Here is a 19572-nt window from a genome sequence, read left to right on the forward strand (position 1 = left end):
GACATCGGACAACATGCTGCATTGTTCACACTGCAGCTGATATCCTTGTAATTGGTGTGACATCCATTCTGATTGTCTTTCCCGAGGTTCGCTGAGTCGTTGCATTTGCTGCCCGCCGCAAAGCAAGGGGTGGCCTCATATCTTGCGCATTCCTGAGGCCTTTATCCAATAGACTTTCCCTCCTACTTGTCCCTTTCCTCTGACATCAGTGCTCGCGCCCGGTAAATACGCAAGAATGCCTTGCGATAAATTGATTCCACGTCTTGCTAGCTCACTCCTGTAAACATGATGCGGTCTGGTACGAAATCCGCCTGCTTGGCATTGGTCTTCTTGGGTCTCATGACCTTAGGCGACTCCATCACCGACAGTCTTCTCCCCGCTCTCGCCGATGACGCTCACACCCAATCAGGTCATTGGAACCTGGGGACTGCGGCTCTTGTGCTCAAAGGCGTCTCTGGTAAGGATATTTCCAGCTAAATGTGGCTTGATTACTGACGTAAGGCACAGATGTTATAGCCCAATTTGTGATTGGCTATGTTCTCAACACCAACACCAGGTCTAAGCATCATGCCATGAATCTTAACGCCACGAGTATCCTTGTCGCCAGTCTCGTCACTTTGTTGAGCTGTATGCAGATACCAAGCAAACAGTTCATCCACAAACTCAAAACTAACAATAGTAATAGTATGCTACGAACAACAATGGCCTATCTTGGTTGCTGTAGTGGGCCCTCTAGTAAGATGTATCGGAGGAGGGTCTCATGCCTCAGCATTTCTCATACTCTCTTTACTCCATGATCAAGCCCCCACTCATTACCGGTCTGTTCCACCATCCTTCACATCCCGATGGACATGACTTAACACTAATGGAATGGGCTTTCAGGTTCGCAAGTTACTACTGCACAGGAGCTGTTTCAGTCGTAGCCCAGTCTCTAGGTCCATTCTTTGCCTCTAAACTCGCCGATTCCAGTCACCTCTTGCCTGGGATACTGTCCGGAACCTGCTGCCTCATTGGTTTTGGGATTGCTGATTTAATGAAGTCTGCGCCGTACGAGAGTAACAATTCTAGTCATGATGAGTCCACTTCCTTGCTGCCTAATCACCAACACGATGTTGAGCCTAAGAGCCTCGACATCTCGGTGACGGAGTACTTGTCTAAATGCTTTGGCAAGAGGTCTCTGATCAAAACTTCGAGTCTCATATTTCTGCCCCAAGTATTCCTCCTCATGGCTATTTGCAAATCAACTCGACCACTTTTCAAAGCATACATTCAGCATCGAGATGACGTTAGTCCTGCCGAGGTGCGTAAGCGAAGTTCTACCCCGATTTCAAACCCATAACTCTTGTATCTAGGCCGAAGCTTTGTGGCTTCTCCGCAGTGTCATGAGCGTTGCTATCTTTGGCATCATCCTACCAGGCATTATTCTGCGCACTGCACCGAGTGTCTCATATCCTAACAGTATCAACCTTCACGCCGCCCAAATCAGCGTTCTTTTTATCTCCATTGGTGCTTTCATGATAGGTCTATCAGGGTCTCTGCGCTCCATCACAGCAGGTAAGTCGTACCCAAAAGCTAAAAATGTCACTTTCTGAAACCATTGCAAGCCCTTGTGGTAAATACTCTCGGTGTTGCAACTGATCTGAGCCTGCTTGCCTTTGCATCGTGTGGCTTCAGCAGCTCCGATGCAGGAACTGTCATGATGACTTTGGCATCGATCGAGAGCGCCGGAACATTGCTCGGGATCGGTGTTTTATACCCGACCTATCAGTGGAGTATTAACGAAGACCTACCATTTCTGGTTGGAGGCGTTCCTTACTACATATGTGGGGTGAGTATATACACTTCAAGTCTATGCAACCTACCTGCTGAATCCAACTACAGTCTCTTTACGCCGTCACTGCCGTAATTGTGTGGTCTTCAAGAACGAGAAGCCAATCTACTGAGTCATGATCTGAAGTACGTAAGATCACCCTCACAAGAATTGTTCTAATAGATGTTCTCCCCATTGCAGGGGATCCAATAATCCTATGCAAGCAAGGTCTTGAAGTTCATCATAAGATATTGATCAGCGAGCTTTGCCAATTACCTGGCAAACTATCGGTACCGGATTGCTCAGAAACCCCTATCTCGGGGTAGAAATAGTTAAACGGTTGAGTTAAGAGCATGGTGGCTAATCATAAATTCAGTGGCGTGATGAGGCACCGACTGGGCAGGGTTCACAGGACTGCAGACCGCGGTACTTGATCGCTCGTTTCCTTTTTCATGTAAAATTAGTCCGTAAGGATACAGAAGCTGGCGCCTATTCTACTCGTCCAGTATGAAGTCATTTGCTATAAGCAGTATCAGGGGGTAGATTAGCCGTCCTTGAAAATCAGCTAGCCGAATCATTTTGCTGCTACCGTGGACCTGACCTGAGATAATCTTTAGTAAACTGCCGGTCTTAGTGTAGTTCAGCTCTTCTCCAATTATCTTATTATATCTCAATAAACTATATGGTAGGTTTCATGCCACAAGATAGACCCTGACCTTACGAAGAGAGACACCCATCAACACTTTCGGACTCTTTCTGTCTCAAAACCCGAACAATTGTCCTTGGAACTGGCATTCGTGAATGGCTCGGGCTGCACATGAAGTCCGCGGAACTTGCAGATATAGACGCTCAGTTGCAGGCTGTAACCCAACTTGAGACAACGCTCATGCAGCCAACCAAGACGGGAATATTTGCAAAGCAGCTCATCATGAATCATCGTATCTTAACAGTGATTATTCGTAACCTCGTTCCAGACTGGTTGATCTTTCGCCAAACGAATACGGCGGGTCCACAGCGGTCATGCCCGTGCACATAACCTGTCCTGATCAAGATGCTCGCCTCTCCACCGCATTGCATGCATGCGCGTCGATACCGTTACATCATCCACTCAAGCGAGTCATTCAATCGGAGCGAGTCTGTTTCAGGGAGTAATTTCGCCAATCTTTTACGAAATATCCACTTGAGATGCGTCGGTAGTTGAGGAGATGCTCGGGGTCGGGCTCTTGAAGGTCCCCGTCATATGAGCTTCGGGTCCTCGGGCGGCACTAACTGCAGATCATCTAGCCACTGCAGATTCAGTTCTGTCGATCGTATATCGGATCTCGAAGTATAAACTTTGTACATCATGAGAGGAAGATCTATTCATCAAGCTGAGGACAGAACAGTCCAAGAGTTCAGCAAGATTTTCTCATGGCGTCATATCTAGATCTCCTTCTGGGCAACCCCCAGTATGCCGTCTTTTGCGGCGTCACTCTATTCACTCTCTTTGTCGTACGATACTCTTTATTCGGCCATCTTACAAAGTTTCCGGTCTTGAATCCGAAAAAATCACTAGAGCTTACCAGCAACCGTGTAATTCAGGACTTCATTATCGACAGCAAGAATATTCTCACAAATGGCAGAGCTTTGTATAAGGACCAGCCGTACAGGGCTTACACAGACTGGGGAAAAGTAGTGGTGATTCCACCCCAGTTTCTCGATGCGCTGAAGAGCCATAAGCAACTGGACTTTACGATCCCTGCTGAAGATGTACGTTTTACTTCTGATAGTGACTCGATACGCAGTGACTGACCCTCAGCAGGACTCTCACGCATATGTTCCTGGATTTGAGCCTTTTGTTTCTGACCCAAACATTTCAAAAGTTGTTACCAAGTATTTGACCAAATCTTTAAGTTAGTTTTCTGTTCATCCTTGGCCTGTTACGTACTGACTCCTTTGGCTCAGCCAAGCTCACGGCACCACTCTCTAACGAGGCATCTCTGGCCTTTCGTCAAGTTCTTACGGACTCCACTGGTCAGTATCCCCCGCAAATACTTTCAGGGTCAAATAGAGACTAATCTTGCCGGACGTTGTAGAATGGCATGAAATGCACCCTCAACATGATATAGTCCGTATCGTATCGCGTATGTCATCACGAGTATTCATGGGTGAATCCCTCTGCCGCGACGACGAATGGGTCAGAGCCAGCGGTGACTATACCGTTCAGTCCTTCAAGACGGGTGACATTCTGCGGACGTATCCTCGATGGTCACGACCCTTTGTGCATTGGTTCCTTCCATCATGCTGGACGCTGCGTAAGAAATTGGATGAAGCAATCCGATGTCTAAAGCCCCATCTTGAGCGTCGCAGTGTTATCTCAGCAGAGGCCGAAGCACAGGGAAAGCCCTCGCCCTTTGACGATTCGATTGAGTGGTACAAGAAAGAAGGTTCTACACGTAACCCAGCACTCCTACAAATCTCATTGTCACTCGTGGCTATCCACACAACGTCCGATTTGCTTATGGAAACTCTTTTCAACATTGCCCAGCACCCAGAGTTATTCCAGCCTCTCCGCGAAGAGATCACGAATGTGCTGTCTGCAGAGGGCCTCAAGAAGACAGCCCTGTATAATCTGAAGCTCATGGATAGCGTCATCAAAGAGTCTCAGAGATTGCGACCAGTTTTACTCGGTAAGTATCTCACCAAGTATCCTTCAATCATCATCTTGCGTCTAACTACTTTTCCAGGCTCCTTCCGAAGGCAGGCTATGGCAGACATTACTCTGCCAAATGGCGACCTGATCAAGAAAGGAGAAAAGATTGTTTGTGATACAACTCACATGTGGAACGGCGATTACTATGAAGAAGCTGCAAAATTCGACGGCTATCGTTTCTTGCGAATGAGGGAGGCATCTGAGCAGGACAAGCACCCTCATCTTGTCAGCACCAGCTTTGACCATCTGGGCTTTGGCCATGGCAATCATGCGTGCCCTGGGCGATTCTTTGCGGCTAATGAGATCAAGATCGCATTGTGTCATATACTCTTGAAGTATGATTGGAAGCTGGCGGATGGTGTGGTTCCTAAGCCGTCTGGATTTGGAATGATGTATTTACCTGATCTCCAGGCTAAGCTGCTTATCAGACGAAGAAATGAGGAGTTGGATATTGACTCTATCGAGACTCAGTAGATAGAGGGCTGCAAACTCCAAGCTGCTACTCATCCTAATGAGTAGAGAACGATAAAAGAGACAAATTGACTTTGCGCTCATTGATTACTCTTTGCGAAAGCAGGAATCTTATTCAACGTATTCGTATATTTTGGCTGATTGGTATCATCATCAACACGGTTCTGGATAGTCATCTCTGTCATACTCTCCAGTCCGCCGTGAACAAGAACGAAACATGCGTCTTGGTTTCGAAACACTTCCTCTCTCGCCTCGTTCTGCCAGTCTCGTTTGGCTGTCTAACGCTTGGACATCTTCTAGATGATATGTCCCGTTGCTAAGCCTACTCGAGAATGTGCCGTCGGCTATGATGCCGCAATGCTTGTCGCGAGCAATCTTGCGTATGAGATCCGCCATCGACATCTCAATGTGTAACTTTACAGTGTATGCTAGTGGATGAAACTGCATGTATCTGTGAGCTGTTAGCATGTTCCGTATAAGTCGGTGCCCTGGGGGTTGGGGCATACACAAAGGTATTTCGTAAACTCATCATGGCAATAATAAGGACATCCATGCTCAAGGAAAACCCAATGATAAACATATTAAAATGCGTCAACCTCTTGTACTTCGTAAGGCCGTGAATGATAAGATTTTTGCGAACGATGTGGATGAAGTAGAAATTCAAACAGCCGTCGACAATGAGATAGATGACTTTTTCGCATCGGTCCCACCACTCGTTGATGTGAATGTATCGGTCCGATACTTGCAATCGCGCCGGAATCCATATGCAGTAGACGGAAATATTAACGGCCGTTATAAGTGTGCCGATGAGGACTTTGAGGCGGTAAGCTTTCTTTTTGTTGGTGAGGAGGATGCCGCATCGGTTGACGATGATTTGGAGGAGGAATTGGACCTATCGGGAGAGTGTTAATTTTGGCGGTTCGCGCGGATGACTTTGAAATTCGTACCTGAAGAGCCCATGTCGTAACTGAGAAGCGGTCAGTAAAATCCATGTTGAAGAGACTGTAAACCTACGAATTGTGAAATAAAATGCAAAGCTGTAGTTGCTGTCAGTGAACACTCTCATCGCCCAACATGGGATAACTCACCTTGGGGGTATAACGTCCAGTAAATGCAAGATACAAATAACCATAAAAATCGTACAGACCGTCAACTCCCCCCAGACCATAATAATATACGCATTTCGAAACACCCGCCGGCCATGGCGCTGATACACCTGCCAGGTCTGCCTAATGGCCTTGAAGACAGTCAACCATCCGAAACCAAGCGTGAAGCCGAACGCCGTCGAGGCGATGACAAGGTCACCTCTTGTAACCTCCTGGGCTTTGTAGTGGGGAGAGAGGAGGGTTAACATGGCATGTCAGAAGAGGAATCATTTGGGCGTGATATCTCGGGTGATATTTTCCATGGTTTGAGGAATTGGAGATGCATAAGAGGGAGAGTGAAAATTTAGAAGAAGGACATCATAGACTAGAGGTGAGAAAAGCAAAGGCAGACTTGGCCGAGGGCACATGCAGGGCGATATGTAGCGGCGGGCTAATGATTGGGAGTTGTTGAGATGCTAAGTGAAGCCTCTTCATGCACGTCGGATCAAATAATGTATCATTGACGTAACTCGATCAGCAATGTCTGAGTGCGAGCAAGTACCATCTACTACAACATCAACCAATGGGGAGAACCTTAAGAGTGCCCTCTTTTCGCCCCTAATCTCCAAAGTAGTTCAAACCCTTCCCCGCGTCGGCAGATTCCAGACCGAAAAGAGGCGTCTTCACTGCCGTCAGCCGTTACGAGCCGTGCTGTTGTGCGCTGCAGTCTCCGAGTCGTGCTCGTGGCTTTTGCTTTGCTATGTGCTGCTTTTCCTGGAACATTGGGTAACAAGATCTGCGCGCCAAGTGACGTTCTGCGTTGGCTGATAAGTGACCTATCGATTAAAGGGCTGCGCATCAGCCAATTGGTGGTCGTGAGTGGCTGCAGATCGGCGGTGATGTGTTGAGGCTGAGACTTTTGAACGAGTCAAGCAGGGAGAGTTTGAGGGAGCAGTGTCTGGACTGTGTCCAATTGCATCGAAGTTAATTGATTCATTTCGTGGCATTCCAGCCTCTTTGACCCCTCGTATTCGAGCGGTCGACATCAATCTCAAACTCTATCCGTCGTCTTCAAGGACACCTCTCGTATCGTGGCACCTTCATTTCGCCTGCCTACGAAACCACTCTTCTCACCGCCTTGAGCGTATTATTCATCAATATTCACATGAAAAAGAAAAGAAAAGAAGCGTAATTACCTAGGGTTATGGTGGGCGCAGGTCATCTGTCTTCCCAACGACTCGGTTCGTCACCCGCGACTCCTAAGGATAATCCCTACCCGCTAGCAACCGGATCGCCAAGCCACAGCTGCCGTTAGCACAACCAAAAGATTGGGATCTTCCATTGCGATGAGGATACTGCTTTCAGCTTTGCCACGCTTCCAAGTAAGTAGCTGAGTCGGGATGGAGAGGAATCGGGCGCGGCTCGTGCCGAGACCCATGACTCCAAACTGAGGAGTCGGCAATATCCCCTGAGGCGATCAATTGAATTGTCGCTTATGCTGTGATGAAATCGACACTAATGGACTCGAGGATTTGAGGGCCAGGGTTGAAATGTCAGCTGGACTCTACATGCAGCTTTTGGCGGATGATGGCTGAGCTAAGGTTGAGTGCTGATGCGCCTCTTGTGAGACACCGCTCAATCTGGCTTGGGTTTGGTAAAGAGTACCTATTACTGGCATGACACCTTGCGAAATGGTTCCAACGAGGACATAAGAGCTCTAAACGAGCCCTATGGCATTCTTAAAGTCACAGAAATTGCCCAAGTCGTAGCACCAAGCTCAATCCATATGGGAAACCTTGCAGCTAATTGATTATATCGTTCGCTTCCCCGCAAATTCGAGCTGGTTGATCGGCCTCTAATTGAAGTCGGTGCGGATGAAACGGCGCTCACGACACTAGCTAGTTCAGAAGGCTTAAGAATGGGTCTGTGCAAAGATCGATCATTTCTCTGCCGGTTTTAGAGCTGTTATGTGCGGCGATCAGGTTTTAATGAGGCTGATGTCGACGAGAAGAATGCCATATCGAGATACCTGTTCGCCGATGGTGCCCAATCTGACTCAACTACCCTAAAGCTAGTGCAAATGTTGAAACTGTCAACGTTGATAGGCCATGGGGCCTAATGCTGCGAAGCACTGAGTTTGTTGTGTTTAAGAATGGCATTTGAAGGTTTGCAGGCTCTACTCCTTTTACGAAAGAATTTGCCATGTTCAGGATCAGCTTCCCGGCTCACTCAATTGAACGATCCGCGTTTTGCATCTCTGTTTATCCACCATCTACGATGGCAGCAAGCACTTGCGGCCTCACATCCATGCAACACCCTCGAAAAAGGTTCATATGTCATGTATGTATTGGAAATCGTATAAACGCAGGAGTTTCTGATCTTTTACTGGTGTAAGAGCATCTTCCAAGCAATCTATCAATCTGATATTGCTTCGGGATTGACAGCCTACTTGCAGTTCGTTCCGCCATGAACAAAACTACCATCAGAGTTCTCACAACCACATGTTCCGTCATTAGGATCCTTGATACAGGTTGTACCAACTCCAGATGACTCTCCATTGTCGCTACCAATCGTCAGATCCGAATCATAAACATTTGTTTGATAACACTTACTTCCAGAAAAAAGTCCAGTAATCCGCATCAGCAGTGAGCTCGTCAGAAGTAGGAGCATCGCATTCGTAAGCTTCACAAGTACCGTAGGGAGCACCGTTGTTGGCATCATATTGGTGATCGACCTTGAAGATAGCAAAGGTCTGCTGGCCAGAGACACGGGTGTTGTAGGCGCATTCAGCGGCCTGGATGGCGTTGGAGGTCTTGGAGGCTGGTTGTATCGTTAGTATATAATATCCACGGAGAACAGGTTGACAAACGAGAGCATGATGGGCTCTTGGAGTATTTGCCCTTGGTATTGCTCTGAGCAGGCTCAAGGGTAGCAGTAACGGCGCCTGCAATAGCAAGGACTGAGGCTAGTGTTGTGAGAGGATACATGGTGAGTGATATGAGGTCTTGGCGACGAGAGATTGATAGTCTGGCTGTGTCAAGATAAGATTGTAGCTCCAAGATATTCAGAGACCTTATATACGACAATTTCTCTCCTTTGTTTCAAAGAAATTGAAGACGTGTTTTCGAAACATGCCGTGGTGGAGATATTTATGATTCTCTCGGTGGAGCGCTCGCCCCTTGGCCAATTCTAGCAAGGATAAAGTGGCTCAAGCTCAACGACAGCTGTCGTATTTATACGCGGCTTAAAACATGCATGGTTGTTTGGGTGAAACAGCAGGTTTTCGGGTTGTGACTGGTGGAGATGTTTGACTGAGCAAGCCGATAATCCGATAGTGATGTTTCGGGGATATTGTAAACTGGGGTATGTTTCCTCAAGATTAAGTAGCTGAGCTGGCCTTCGTTGCCTTTATTGCCCACTTTCCGTGACTCTGGTATAAAATGCCCCATCTTTGACTGATGTCTGCAATGAATCAATTTAAGGCGGACCTTTGGTTGGAACAAGCCTCGAAGAATGCAAGAAGTTCCCCATAATCTTGGACTATTTCTTTGGCGGACAACGTTGAAAAGAGCAGTCTAGAATTGGGAATTGGCATTTAACTAGCTCCTAGTTCCAAGTAAAGTATGTGATTACATACCGAATTCATTAAAAGGCTATCTAAGCTAAGGTGAAGTATACTGATGAACTAAGCTAAAGGTCCTCTACATCCGCAGCGGTATGTGGATGAAACGTCTCAAAGTTAAAAATTGCCTTCTTGGTCTCACCCTTCGGTTCATACAAGACCAGCTCTGGACAGTCGCCCAAGTCACCGAATGCAGCGGAGTCAGTAAAGACGCCATCTTGTAGAGTACCTGTAACATTGAAGTAATACCCAATCTCCCGTATTCTTCGACCGGCACAGCGAAGTGACACGCGGGAGCCATGATGATCCTCTAGTGTATCTTGGATATCAGAGAGCCGATAAAACATGGAGTATGAAGGGATGATGCCGTCGTCACGAAGCCACTCATAAGTCGGCAGCCTCTTGTGGAGGGACATGGCTTTTTGGAAGTAAGGGGCTGCCTCTTCGGAAAGTTCATAGTGGCGGAAGCACTCTGGGCTCAAGGTGGTGAAGCATGTGCCATACTTGACCCATTGATCTTGCCAGAGCTCGTCGTTATCTCCATCGGGTGACTCCCAGAGTTTGTTCATGTCGTCAACGGTATCTTCAGCACCTGCATGGTAGAGGATCTGGGTGATGTTTGTGTAAGTGCGGTTGGTATCGCAGTGGGTAGGGAGGGAGCCGTCGTTGTGGATTGGCCAGAGTCCACCAACAGTCCATGAGTCTGATGAAGAGGTTAGATACAGTCGACTTGTTTATGTGGGAGACATAAACTCACCTAAAGGTCCTGTTACTGGTCGTGTATCCCAGACTTGAGTCTGAACCATCCTCGCAGGTGATGAATAGCAGCAGGTGTCTTCAGCTGCAGCAGCATCATAGCATGAGCCTCGGCGGCTACCGGCGTAGACATTTGGTGTCCCAGCGAGTGCTACGACAGAAGTAGCTGCGGTGATAAGAGATAAAATCTGAAACGAAGACATGTTGCGCTTATTTCTCAAGGTACTGCAGTCTTCACTTGAGTTACTTTGTAACACTTGATTTTACAAAGATATGACCCCTGACTTTATAATTCTCGCTGGCACCCCTATGGCCACAATATGAGTGAATGCTAATACACTCCAGCTTGTAAAATCAACCGACCGTAGCCCGTAACTGAGCATCATAGAACTGTTGATTCTGGGGCTTATAAAAACCGTAGCTTGGCAAAGTTTATGTCCTAATCACCAATCACGAACTGAACCGCGTCAGCTACAGTCCGAAAACGTTCAGCCTCGTCTTGGGGCTTTGTGGAAGTCAACTGACACGATGCCAAATGCGGACTATGCAGGACAAACAGCGAGTGATAGTTTTGCAGATCCATACCAATTCACGAATTCACTTTTGAATTTCTTGGTTCTTCGTTCATGCAAGGTACTCACTCATATCGTTATTTGTTTTCATTTATATCCTGATTTTCTTGGGCCTGCAGGCCCGGAGTTGAAGCCATGGTGATCACAATATCTCCTCATCATGATAACACAAAGGCTGGAATGCGGACCGATCCCCATAGCTGCAGCTGCAGTGGTTGGACGGGTGACGATGCATACCTCTGGCCCAAGCTCCTCAGCCATGGGCTTACGTTAGAAGGAGTTGGAACTATTTGAACCGTCATTCCAGAGACTGTGAGGGAAAAGCTATTATCGGAAGATGAAGGATTGCCATGCTGCGGTGCTAAGAATAGGATTGGGTTTTGCGTGACTGCCAAGGCCCAAGGGATTCTGGATCATTGCTGTCAGACTCATGGCTGGCTGAGCTTTGTATTTGAGACAGATATTGACCCTCAGATGGTAGTCTGCGATCGGGCGGGATGTCTCAGATGCGCTCGGCGGACGGGACATCTACCCGGATTTAGTAGACCCATGAGATCGGAACAGGGATCTTAGAATATCTCTTCCTTCGTGTCACTCAACACCATCACCTATCTCTCCCAGCTTTTCAAAATCTCGCAACCTAGTCTTGGCCGAACCTAATTCGTTTCCCGGCCAGCCCAACAAAAGGACCACGAACTCTCACCATCATAGAAACCTGATTGCCGGAATGTGATAGTTAAGAGTTTTACCTGTCAGAGACTGGGCCACCGCCACAAACACGAGGACAACGGCGAGAACGTCACGGAACATAGGTAAGCCTCCAACGATGAATGCCATTCACGACTCGTGCGAGAAGTGTAATCCGGCTGCGCGGACTAGGCACGGCCCCGGAATTTAGGCTATTTGAGCTTGTGTGGAGAATGAAACGTCATGATGTCGATGCGCTGGAATGCCGATCCATCACTCGATCAACCTGGTCTTCGGGGTTGCATGGGAGTTTCGCTTCTTAACTGATATGCCGTTGAATTCAATTCAGTCGTTGTGACTTTCCAGCGGTTCAGAACCAGGAGACAACAGTTGTTTTTTGACTGACGATACTTTCAGAAGATAGTTAAAGACTCGCGATCTATTACACCGAGATCGATCAAGGATGACACTCCTGCTCGGACCGATGCAGGTTTTAGGTTACATGGCAAAGAGGGGAAAGGCAATGTCATCAAGAACAAGATAGTTTATAAAACCTTCTTCAATTACTTTCTCCGCTTCTTTCCGGTATAATCTCATCATGATACGTCTGGAAAAATGAAGATCTTCAGTATCATCGCATGCCTTTGCGCAACCTCACTGGCTTCAAAACCGCCACAGTTTCACAATTCAGCAAATCACCCCGGTGCCGATCCTTATGTGATGTGGGATTACAAAACAAACCTATATTATGCATATTCTACAGAGGGAGCAGATCCAGGGAGCCTCTTTGCGATTTACAGCAGTCCTGATCTGTCGACTTGGCACAAACACCCCGGAGGCGTTCTGAAAGCGTGCTACGATGATAACATGAGACGCATCAAGGGCGGCCAGGCCTGTTGGGCGCGTGACTGGTACTGGGCTCCCGAGATATACTACAACAAGCTGACCGGGTGGTACTTTTTCTTCTATGCTGGCCGGTTGCGGGAGGACTTGACAAAGGATTACTTCCGATACTCGGACTTTGAAGAGCCGTCTAAAGTTGGCGTGGCTGTCGCTCGTTATCCGACGGGACCGTTTAGGGAAATTGAGGATAAGCCGGTTGAATACTATCCATTCGATCCCGACTATCGCGATGTCAACCTCATCATGGACGGGAAACAGATGCTGCCTCCACAGAGTCTTGCAGAGGGTCAGACAGCACCAAAGGGAACATATATCCCCACCATCGATGTTAACATCTTCTTTGACATGGATAAGCGAATTTATATGTATCTCTCACGGAATGCATACCGAAACTGGAATTGGGATAGCAAGTTGGGCAAGTACATCGAAGAGTCGAATATCATCGTAGTAGAGATGGAACGCGCTTGGTGGGACGATCCAAATGCATTGACCATGCCACAAATCATCGCCACGCAAAGGAACATCCATGCCCGGAATGCGCAAAAACCTCCCTCGAACATCACCTCCTACAACGGCACCGGTGAGATTGGATCACCACCTCGCAAAGACGGCTGGAAGACGGTTATTTCCTACGGCGCTGATCCGCAAGGTTGGGAAAACTTTCACGTTGACGACTATCGAAATTTCAATGGCACCAAGAAAGATCGTCGTTGGGCTGAAGGGAGCACTATCATCACGAGACTTGGCAAATCTGATGCAAAACCCGTTTATCTTCTATTATACAGCGCCAATAACTACGAAGCATCCAACTATGGCGTTGGCTTCGCAACTGCAAAATCTCCATTTGGACCATTTCGAAAATCTTCCAACAATCCTATCCTTACACAGGACCCTGATAACGAGATTCCAATCTACTCAACTGGCCATGGTAGCATTGTTGCTTCACCTGGTAAGAAAAGCAAGATAACCTTCGCTCAGGACGTTACGCATCAAACACCCTGGGGTTCTGAGCTGTTCTATGTACATCATGGCCGTAACAGCACGGAACGTGATCGTTCCCTTTACACAACTCGATTGCATCTCAATGAAGACGCTGTTGACTTTGGGTCTAACGATGCTCTCAACATGAGTCTTACACCACTTGATCAACCTCTACCGAAGCACACGTATCCAATTAACATGCTGGCAAAGTGCTCCATTTTGCATGCCCTGACTAGTAATAAGAGATGGCATCAATATCACGTTCGTATTGAATCCAAGCTAGGAGCTCCTTTTGATATTCGTGAACGAACGAATAGGGTTGTTGGACAGCCTGGAGAGAAAGCTCCAACGTCTGTGACAGCTGATTGGCATGATGGCTCGTTTGTCATATCTTTTGATAACAAGATTGTGAGGGAATTGGCTTATCAGCGACTGGGTGTTGATGGTACATGGACAACAATCACAACAAGCTGGACTACATGCAGATAGTCTTAATCAATGCTGACGGGCTGCCTGTTGCTAGGAATACTAATGTTTTCAAACTTCATAGACCCTTCTCTGAAATGCGTGCAAATACTGGCGAGGGATCTATAAAAACCTCCATCTTATACGACTTTAAGTTGCCGTCCTCATCCCTCTTCATCAACATCGTAGCGAGTGCTGGAACTTTAATTTCTTGTGTTTTGGGATCGTCTCCCCTGACAAGATACCGAACATCACAGCGATGATAGATGCAGGGGTTCACATAATCTAGGCTCGTGAGAACTCGCCCGGCAAACTGTGACGTATAATGACTTACCGACATGGATAACGTCATGTTTTAATCCATCGAACTTGGCCCATATAGCTTTGAACATCTGGATATACCATCAGCATGTGAAAGGGGACAGTTTCTGGTTTGTGTAGCCTACTTCTCTAGCATCCGTGACGGAGCGTACCGGACTATTCGCGTATTGTATTGTGGCATCTGCTGTATAGAACTTATCGAGCCATGCGTCTACATCCATTTTGGCACTATAGGCATTGTTCTGTGATGAAAGTTATGTCAATGTCAACAAATTTAGTGTGCAAGATAAGACATACTTCAACAAGCCAAGCCACAGCCTCTGCTTTCGAAAGTTGAAGATCTGAAGACATTTTTCAATTCGTTTTTATTCGTTTCAGCTTTGATCGTGTTCGCAGTTGTTAGAATCTGAAAGAGCCGTGAAGCATTTTCATGCATCGTGGAATTTATACCCCCTCACTAGTAAAGTTAGCTTCTTGCTTAAGGTTGACCGCTACACTGACTAAGCCCGCAACTTCCGGACCACATAGTCGGGTACCCAGAGAGTTTAGATAGCGGCCAGACTATGTGGAACTTCATAAAGAGTAGATCGACGAATTTTCGGGCTGCAGAGGTTGGACAGGGGCGAGAGCCACGGTTATGACACGCATCTTTTGCGTATGAGACTACAGTATCCAGTAGCGATTTGCGAAACCTTGTTGTATTCAAGAACTTGACAAACTATCTCGTCCACATAGTACCAATTGCCGAGCTCCCTCATGTCTTGTATCCAAGACATACACAATCACGTCGAACCCATTGCCCCCTGTCTCTGCAATGCATTCCGTACTGTGAACCCAAACAACCCGGTATGCTGTGAATAGTCTTAAACATAGACAACCTTGGTGACGGTGGGAGTAGGCGCCGCAACAGTGACAACAGAGGCGCTGGCACACGAGCAGGCTGTAAGATAGCGAGGCTCTCCAGAGCAAGCACTGGCATAGGTAGGAATAGACTTGGTAACATAAACAGTGCTAGATATCATCAGTAAAAGACCGCAACGAGGGTTAAGTATCTTTGGCTCACCTTGCAGCAGGAGTAGTAGTGACCTGAAGATAGGCTTCACACTCAGCCTTGTAAGAAGCAACGACAGAAGGGCCACGGAAACCAGGAACAACGGCTCGGGCACAGTTGTCGCCGCAGCCGGAGCGTTCCTGGAGTTCCCTGGGAATATTGACGGCCAGGACAGGCGCAACAAAAGCGGCGATAAGAGTGAACTTCATGGTGAAGATAATATAGTGTTTTTGGTAAATAGAGAGGTAAGGAGCTTTATTGAGTGTTTTAGAGCAGAGCTGAGTGAAGAATGTAATGAGAATGATGATGAAATAGGATCTTTGTGTGCTCTTTATACACAACTTCTCCAGCATAACTGCATCCCATCTCAGCTCCGAACATACCCTTCCCCTGAAAACGCTTTTCACACCGATAAGAAGTCCCAACGGTTTTAATGAAAAGAACGCCTAGCATCACGAGGTTATCGCCGTCGTTCATTGAATTTCCACGTTTTTAACAACTAGCGCACCGTTGGCAGCTCCTAGTCAGATATCTTAAACGCCACAGACCCAACCGTCAAAGGGGCATGAGCTGTTAACAAGGCGATCTAGATCGCACTAATCAGAAGCTGAGATCTATTAAAGGCAAGGGCAAACGGTCTTTTCCAGTGTTTGTCGGGCCTCGTGATAGTTTCGGGAATACAAGTGGAAAATAAGGGGGAGACTATTTAAAGTCTTGGTCCACGAGTTCCGGACAGGCCTTAAAATACCTAGCCCATAGGTATCTATAGGTACCTATATAATATAAGTAAGTACCTATAGCTATTTAATTAAAATACTTACCTATTAATAAATACTTAATTAATATAATTATATAAAAATAGATACTTATAAGTAAGAATTAATTATAAATTAATACTTAAATAAAAATTAAGTATACTTAGGATATAAGTTAATAAAAGTTATTTATAATAATTAAATATAGTAATTACTTTAATTAATTAATAAATAGGTATTTTATAATCTTTAACTTTTAATATATTTATAAATAACTTAAAAAAAAACTTTAAAATAGTAATAGCTTAGTTATTACTATTATTATTATTTTTATTATTACTTTAATTTTAGCTTTAATTTTAGCTTTATTTTTAGCCTTAATTTTAGCCTTATTTTTAGCCTTTTTTTTAATTTTAATTTTTATTTTTATTATTACTTTAATTTTTATTTTTTTTTAATTTTTTTATTTTATTAAAAATATTAACTATCTTTAAAGCTTTTAATTTTTTTTATATAAAATCTTAATTAGGTTTTTTTTAAATAATAGTATAATCTTTTTAAGCCTTTTTAATTTTATAATCTTTAGTAGCTTATATTTATTTTAGTATATACTTTTATTTTTTAATTACTTTTTATATATAAGCTAATTTTTTATTAGCTTTTTTTTTTATTATAAAGTCTTTTTACTATTTTATAATATTAAATTAAGGAAATTTTTTAATAGTTAATTTATTAATTATACTTTAAAAAGACTTATTTATACTATTTACTATAATATATTAAATATAATAATATATAGTTATATCTTTTTAAAGAATAGTTTTATAGTTAGTATAAATATATATAAGATAAATACTTAAAATTAATTAATATAATTAATTATTATATTAAATTATTATAAATATTTTATTTTTAAAAACTTAATATATAAAAGCTTTAATTACTTATTTTAAAGCTTTAATATAATTAGCTATAACTTAAAAGGTAGGAAATCTTTTATTTTATAAGATTTCTTTAATAAAGTAAATAAAAGAAGTATATATAATAGTAAAGTTAATACTTTATATAATAGCTATTTTATATAAAGCTTTTTAATCTTTTATAATAATATTAATATATAAAAATTTAATATAAAAAAAATAGCTTATTATAACTAGCTTAAGCTATTTTTAATTTAGATTTTCTTTTTAATTATTAGGCTTTATATATAGTTATTTTTATAAAGCTTTTATTAGTAATAGATTTATAAAGATATTTACTAATAAAAAGATACTTTTTAATAGCTTTAATATTAAGATTTTTAATATAAGTTATTTTAAAGAATAAAAAAATTAAAAGTAATTATTTTAAAAGATTATTATAATAAAAAAAGCTAAAAAGGTAAAAGTAAGATAAATTTTAAAAGAAAGGTATAAAGCTAGAAAAGCTAAAGATCTTAAGTTAAGTAAGGTTAATTTTTAAGTAAATTTTTAGTAAAAGTAATTATTTTAATTAATTATTATAAGAGATTTATTTAAAAATATTAAAGATAAAAAGAAATACTTAAATCTATTAAGATTTAAAAAAACTTAAAATTTAAAGAAGTTAAGAGATTAAAATTAAGTTAGTATTAAGATTTAGTTTTTTAAATAATAAATCTTAATATAATAATTTATTATAAAAATTAAACTAATTATAAAATAGGATTTTATTAATTTATATTTAATTAGGATTAATACTTTAAATTTAAGACTTAATTTTTAATTTTAATTATAATATTAAAAATCTTAATCTTTTTTTAAATTTATTTTTATTAAACCTTTAATTTTTTAATTTCTATAATATATTTATCCTTTAGCTTTATATTATTAATTTTTATATTAAAGCTTTTATTTTTTATTTATTATAGTTTTAGTTATTTTTTCTTTACTATTATTTTTAGTAAATAAAATAATTAATAAAAGCTATAATAAGAAGCTTATTATATATATAGTAATTATTTAAGCTAATTTTACTAAAATACCTTTTTAATAAAATATTATATAAGTAAAAACTTAAAAAAGACTTATTAATAAATTCTTATATAAAGAAAGCTTAGGCTAAAATAGATTTACTTTTTAAAAAGTATTATAAATATAAAAATATAAAAAAGAATTTTAGTTAATAATAGAGTTATATTAAAATTAAATTTTATTAATATATAAATTATATTATTACTAATACTATAATTAAAAAGGTATTTAAAAAAGCTACTTTTAATAACTATAATATAAACTAGTAAGTATATTTTATTTTTTATTTATAAAAGCTAACTTTAAATAGTATTAAAAGGGGTAAATATTATAATCTTTTTAAAGATAAAGTATTTATAGTATTTACTATAAGGGTTAGTAAAATCCTTTAAGATAATAATAATTTTTAATAAAAAGATATTAAAGGTCTTATTAAAAAAAAGGATTTCTAAATTATAAATATTAATAAAAAGCTTAATTAAAATAAAAGTTAAGTTTTAATTATACTTAAAACTAATAAAAAGATTAAATAAAAAAAGATTATAGTAAGAAAATATTATTATTTTTAATTAATATAAGCTAATTAATTAAGCTAATTTTAAGATTTATATAATTTATATTAAAAAGCTAATAGTTATTATATTATACTTATTATAAGTTAAATATAATAAAATTATTAATTACTTTTAAAGTATTTAATATAAGCTTAATATTATTTAAGTTAAGTTTAAGGATATTAAGTAAGTATTTATAGTAATTTTTTATAGTAATTAGTTACTAATAATAAAATATAAAGAATTTATACTTAAGCTTTTTAGCTTAAATATTTTTACTTAACTTAAATTATATATTTAGTATATTATAAAGCTAAAGAAGCTTAAAGCTTTAAAGCCTTTTAATTTATTTTTTTAATTATTTTAAGATAATTAAGCTTTTATTTAAAAGCCTTTTAGTAAGCTTTAAGGTTTAAGTAAATATAAAAATATTTTTCTTTTTAGATTTTTTTTAATTAAAAAGTAATAGTAAAATAATATTATATTAAAATATTATAAATATATTAATTTAATATAATAACTTTAATAGATTTTAAGTCTTTTATTAGTAAGGCTAATAGGTATAATAAAGAGCTTATTAATATCTTTATTAAATAAGTAAGCTATTTATACTTAAAAAGATCTATTAAATCTATTATTAGTAAAGGTATATATTTATTATATAGGATTACTTCTTTAGGTTTCTTTCCTTTTAAGATAATATCTCCTTATAGTAAATTAGCTTAAAAGATAAAGTGCTTTAGTATTTTAAAAGTGTTAATTATTTTATATTTATTAAGGCTTAAATAAAATAGCCTATAAATTTACTATAAGTAGTAAGATATACTATAGTAACTAATAAGGTAAAAGAGGAGGA

At 41.2% G+C, this 19572-nt stretch overlaps 7 protein-coding genes across 7 annotated transcripts; 4 read left to right on the plus strand and 3 right to left on the minus strand.

The window, feature by feature from the left end:
* Window positions 1–285: 285 nt before the first annotated feature.
* Window positions 286–576, plus strand: J7337_005353 (uncharacterized protein; the record flags this gene model as incomplete). The annotated part of the gene is made up of 2 exons (XM_044823033.1): window positions 286–457; window positions 557–576. 2 exons carry the CDS (start codon window positions 286–288, stop codon window positions 574–576), a joined length of 192 nt encoding a protein of 63 aa, XP_044681524.1.
* Window positions 577–1225: 649 nt separating this feature from the next.
* J7337_005354 (uncharacterized protein) lies at window positions 1226–1950 on the plus strand (the record flags this gene model as incomplete). The annotated part of the gene is made up of 4 exons (XM_044823034.1): window positions 1226–1300; window positions 1353–1554; window positions 1605–1828; window positions 1882–1950. 4 exons carry the CDS (start codon window positions 1226–1228, stop codon window positions 1948–1950), a joined length of 570 nt encoding a protein of 189 aa, XP_044681525.1.
* Window positions 1951–3220: 1270 nt separating this feature from the next.
* J7337_005355 (uncharacterized protein) lies at window positions 3221–4976 on the plus strand (the record flags this gene model as incomplete). Its single annotated transcript, XM_044823035.1, has 4 exons — window positions 3221–3559; window positions 3612–3702; window positions 3919–4479; window positions 4537–4976. 4 exons carry the CDS (start codon window positions 3221–3223, stop codon window positions 4974–4976), a joined length of 1431 nt encoding a protein of 476 aa, XP_044681526.1.
* A 3690-nt stretch (window positions 4977–8666) lies between these two features.
* On the minus strand, window positions 8667–9045 carry J7337_005356 (uncharacterized protein; the record flags this gene model as incomplete). The annotated part of the gene is made up of 2 exons (XM_044823036.1): window positions 8667–8878; window positions 8928–9045. 2 exons carry the CDS (start codon window positions 9043–9045, stop codon window positions 8667–8669), a joined length of 330 nt encoding a protein of 109 aa, XP_044681527.1.
* A 703-nt stretch (window positions 9046–9748) lies between these two features.
* On the minus strand, window positions 9749–10639 carry J7337_005357 (uncharacterized protein; the record flags this gene model as incomplete). Its single annotated transcript, XM_044823037.1, has 2 exons — window positions 9749–10383; window positions 10438–10639. 2 exons carry the CDS (start codon window positions 10637–10639, stop codon window positions 9749–9751), a joined length of 837 nt encoding a protein of 278 aa, XP_044681528.1.
* Window positions 10640–12310: 1671 nt separating this feature from the next.
* J7337_005358 (uncharacterized protein) lies at window positions 12311–14068 on the plus strand (the record flags this gene model as incomplete). The annotated part of the gene is made up of 1 exon (XM_044823038.1): window positions 12311–14068. One exon carries the CDS (start codon window positions 12311–12313, stop codon window positions 14066–14068), a length of 1758 nt encoding a protein of 585 aa, XP_044681529.1.
* Window positions 14069–15228: 1160 nt separating this feature from the next.
* Window positions 15229–15625, minus strand: J7337_005359 (uncharacterized protein; the record flags this gene model as incomplete). The annotated part of the gene is made up of 2 exons (XM_044823039.1): window positions 15229–15376; window positions 15429–15625. 2 exons carry the CDS (start codon window positions 15623–15625, stop codon window positions 15229–15231), a joined length of 345 nt encoding a protein of 114 aa, XP_044681530.1.
* Between the last annotated feature and the right edge of the window lie 3947 nt (window positions 15626–19572).

This window comes from Fusarium musae, chromosome 4 (genome assembly GCF_019915245.1).
Source record: "Fusarium musae strain F31 chromosome 4, whole genome shotgun sequence".
NCBI lineage: Eukaryota > Fungi > Ascomycota > Sordariomycetes > Hypocreales > Nectriaceae > Fusarium > Fusarium musae.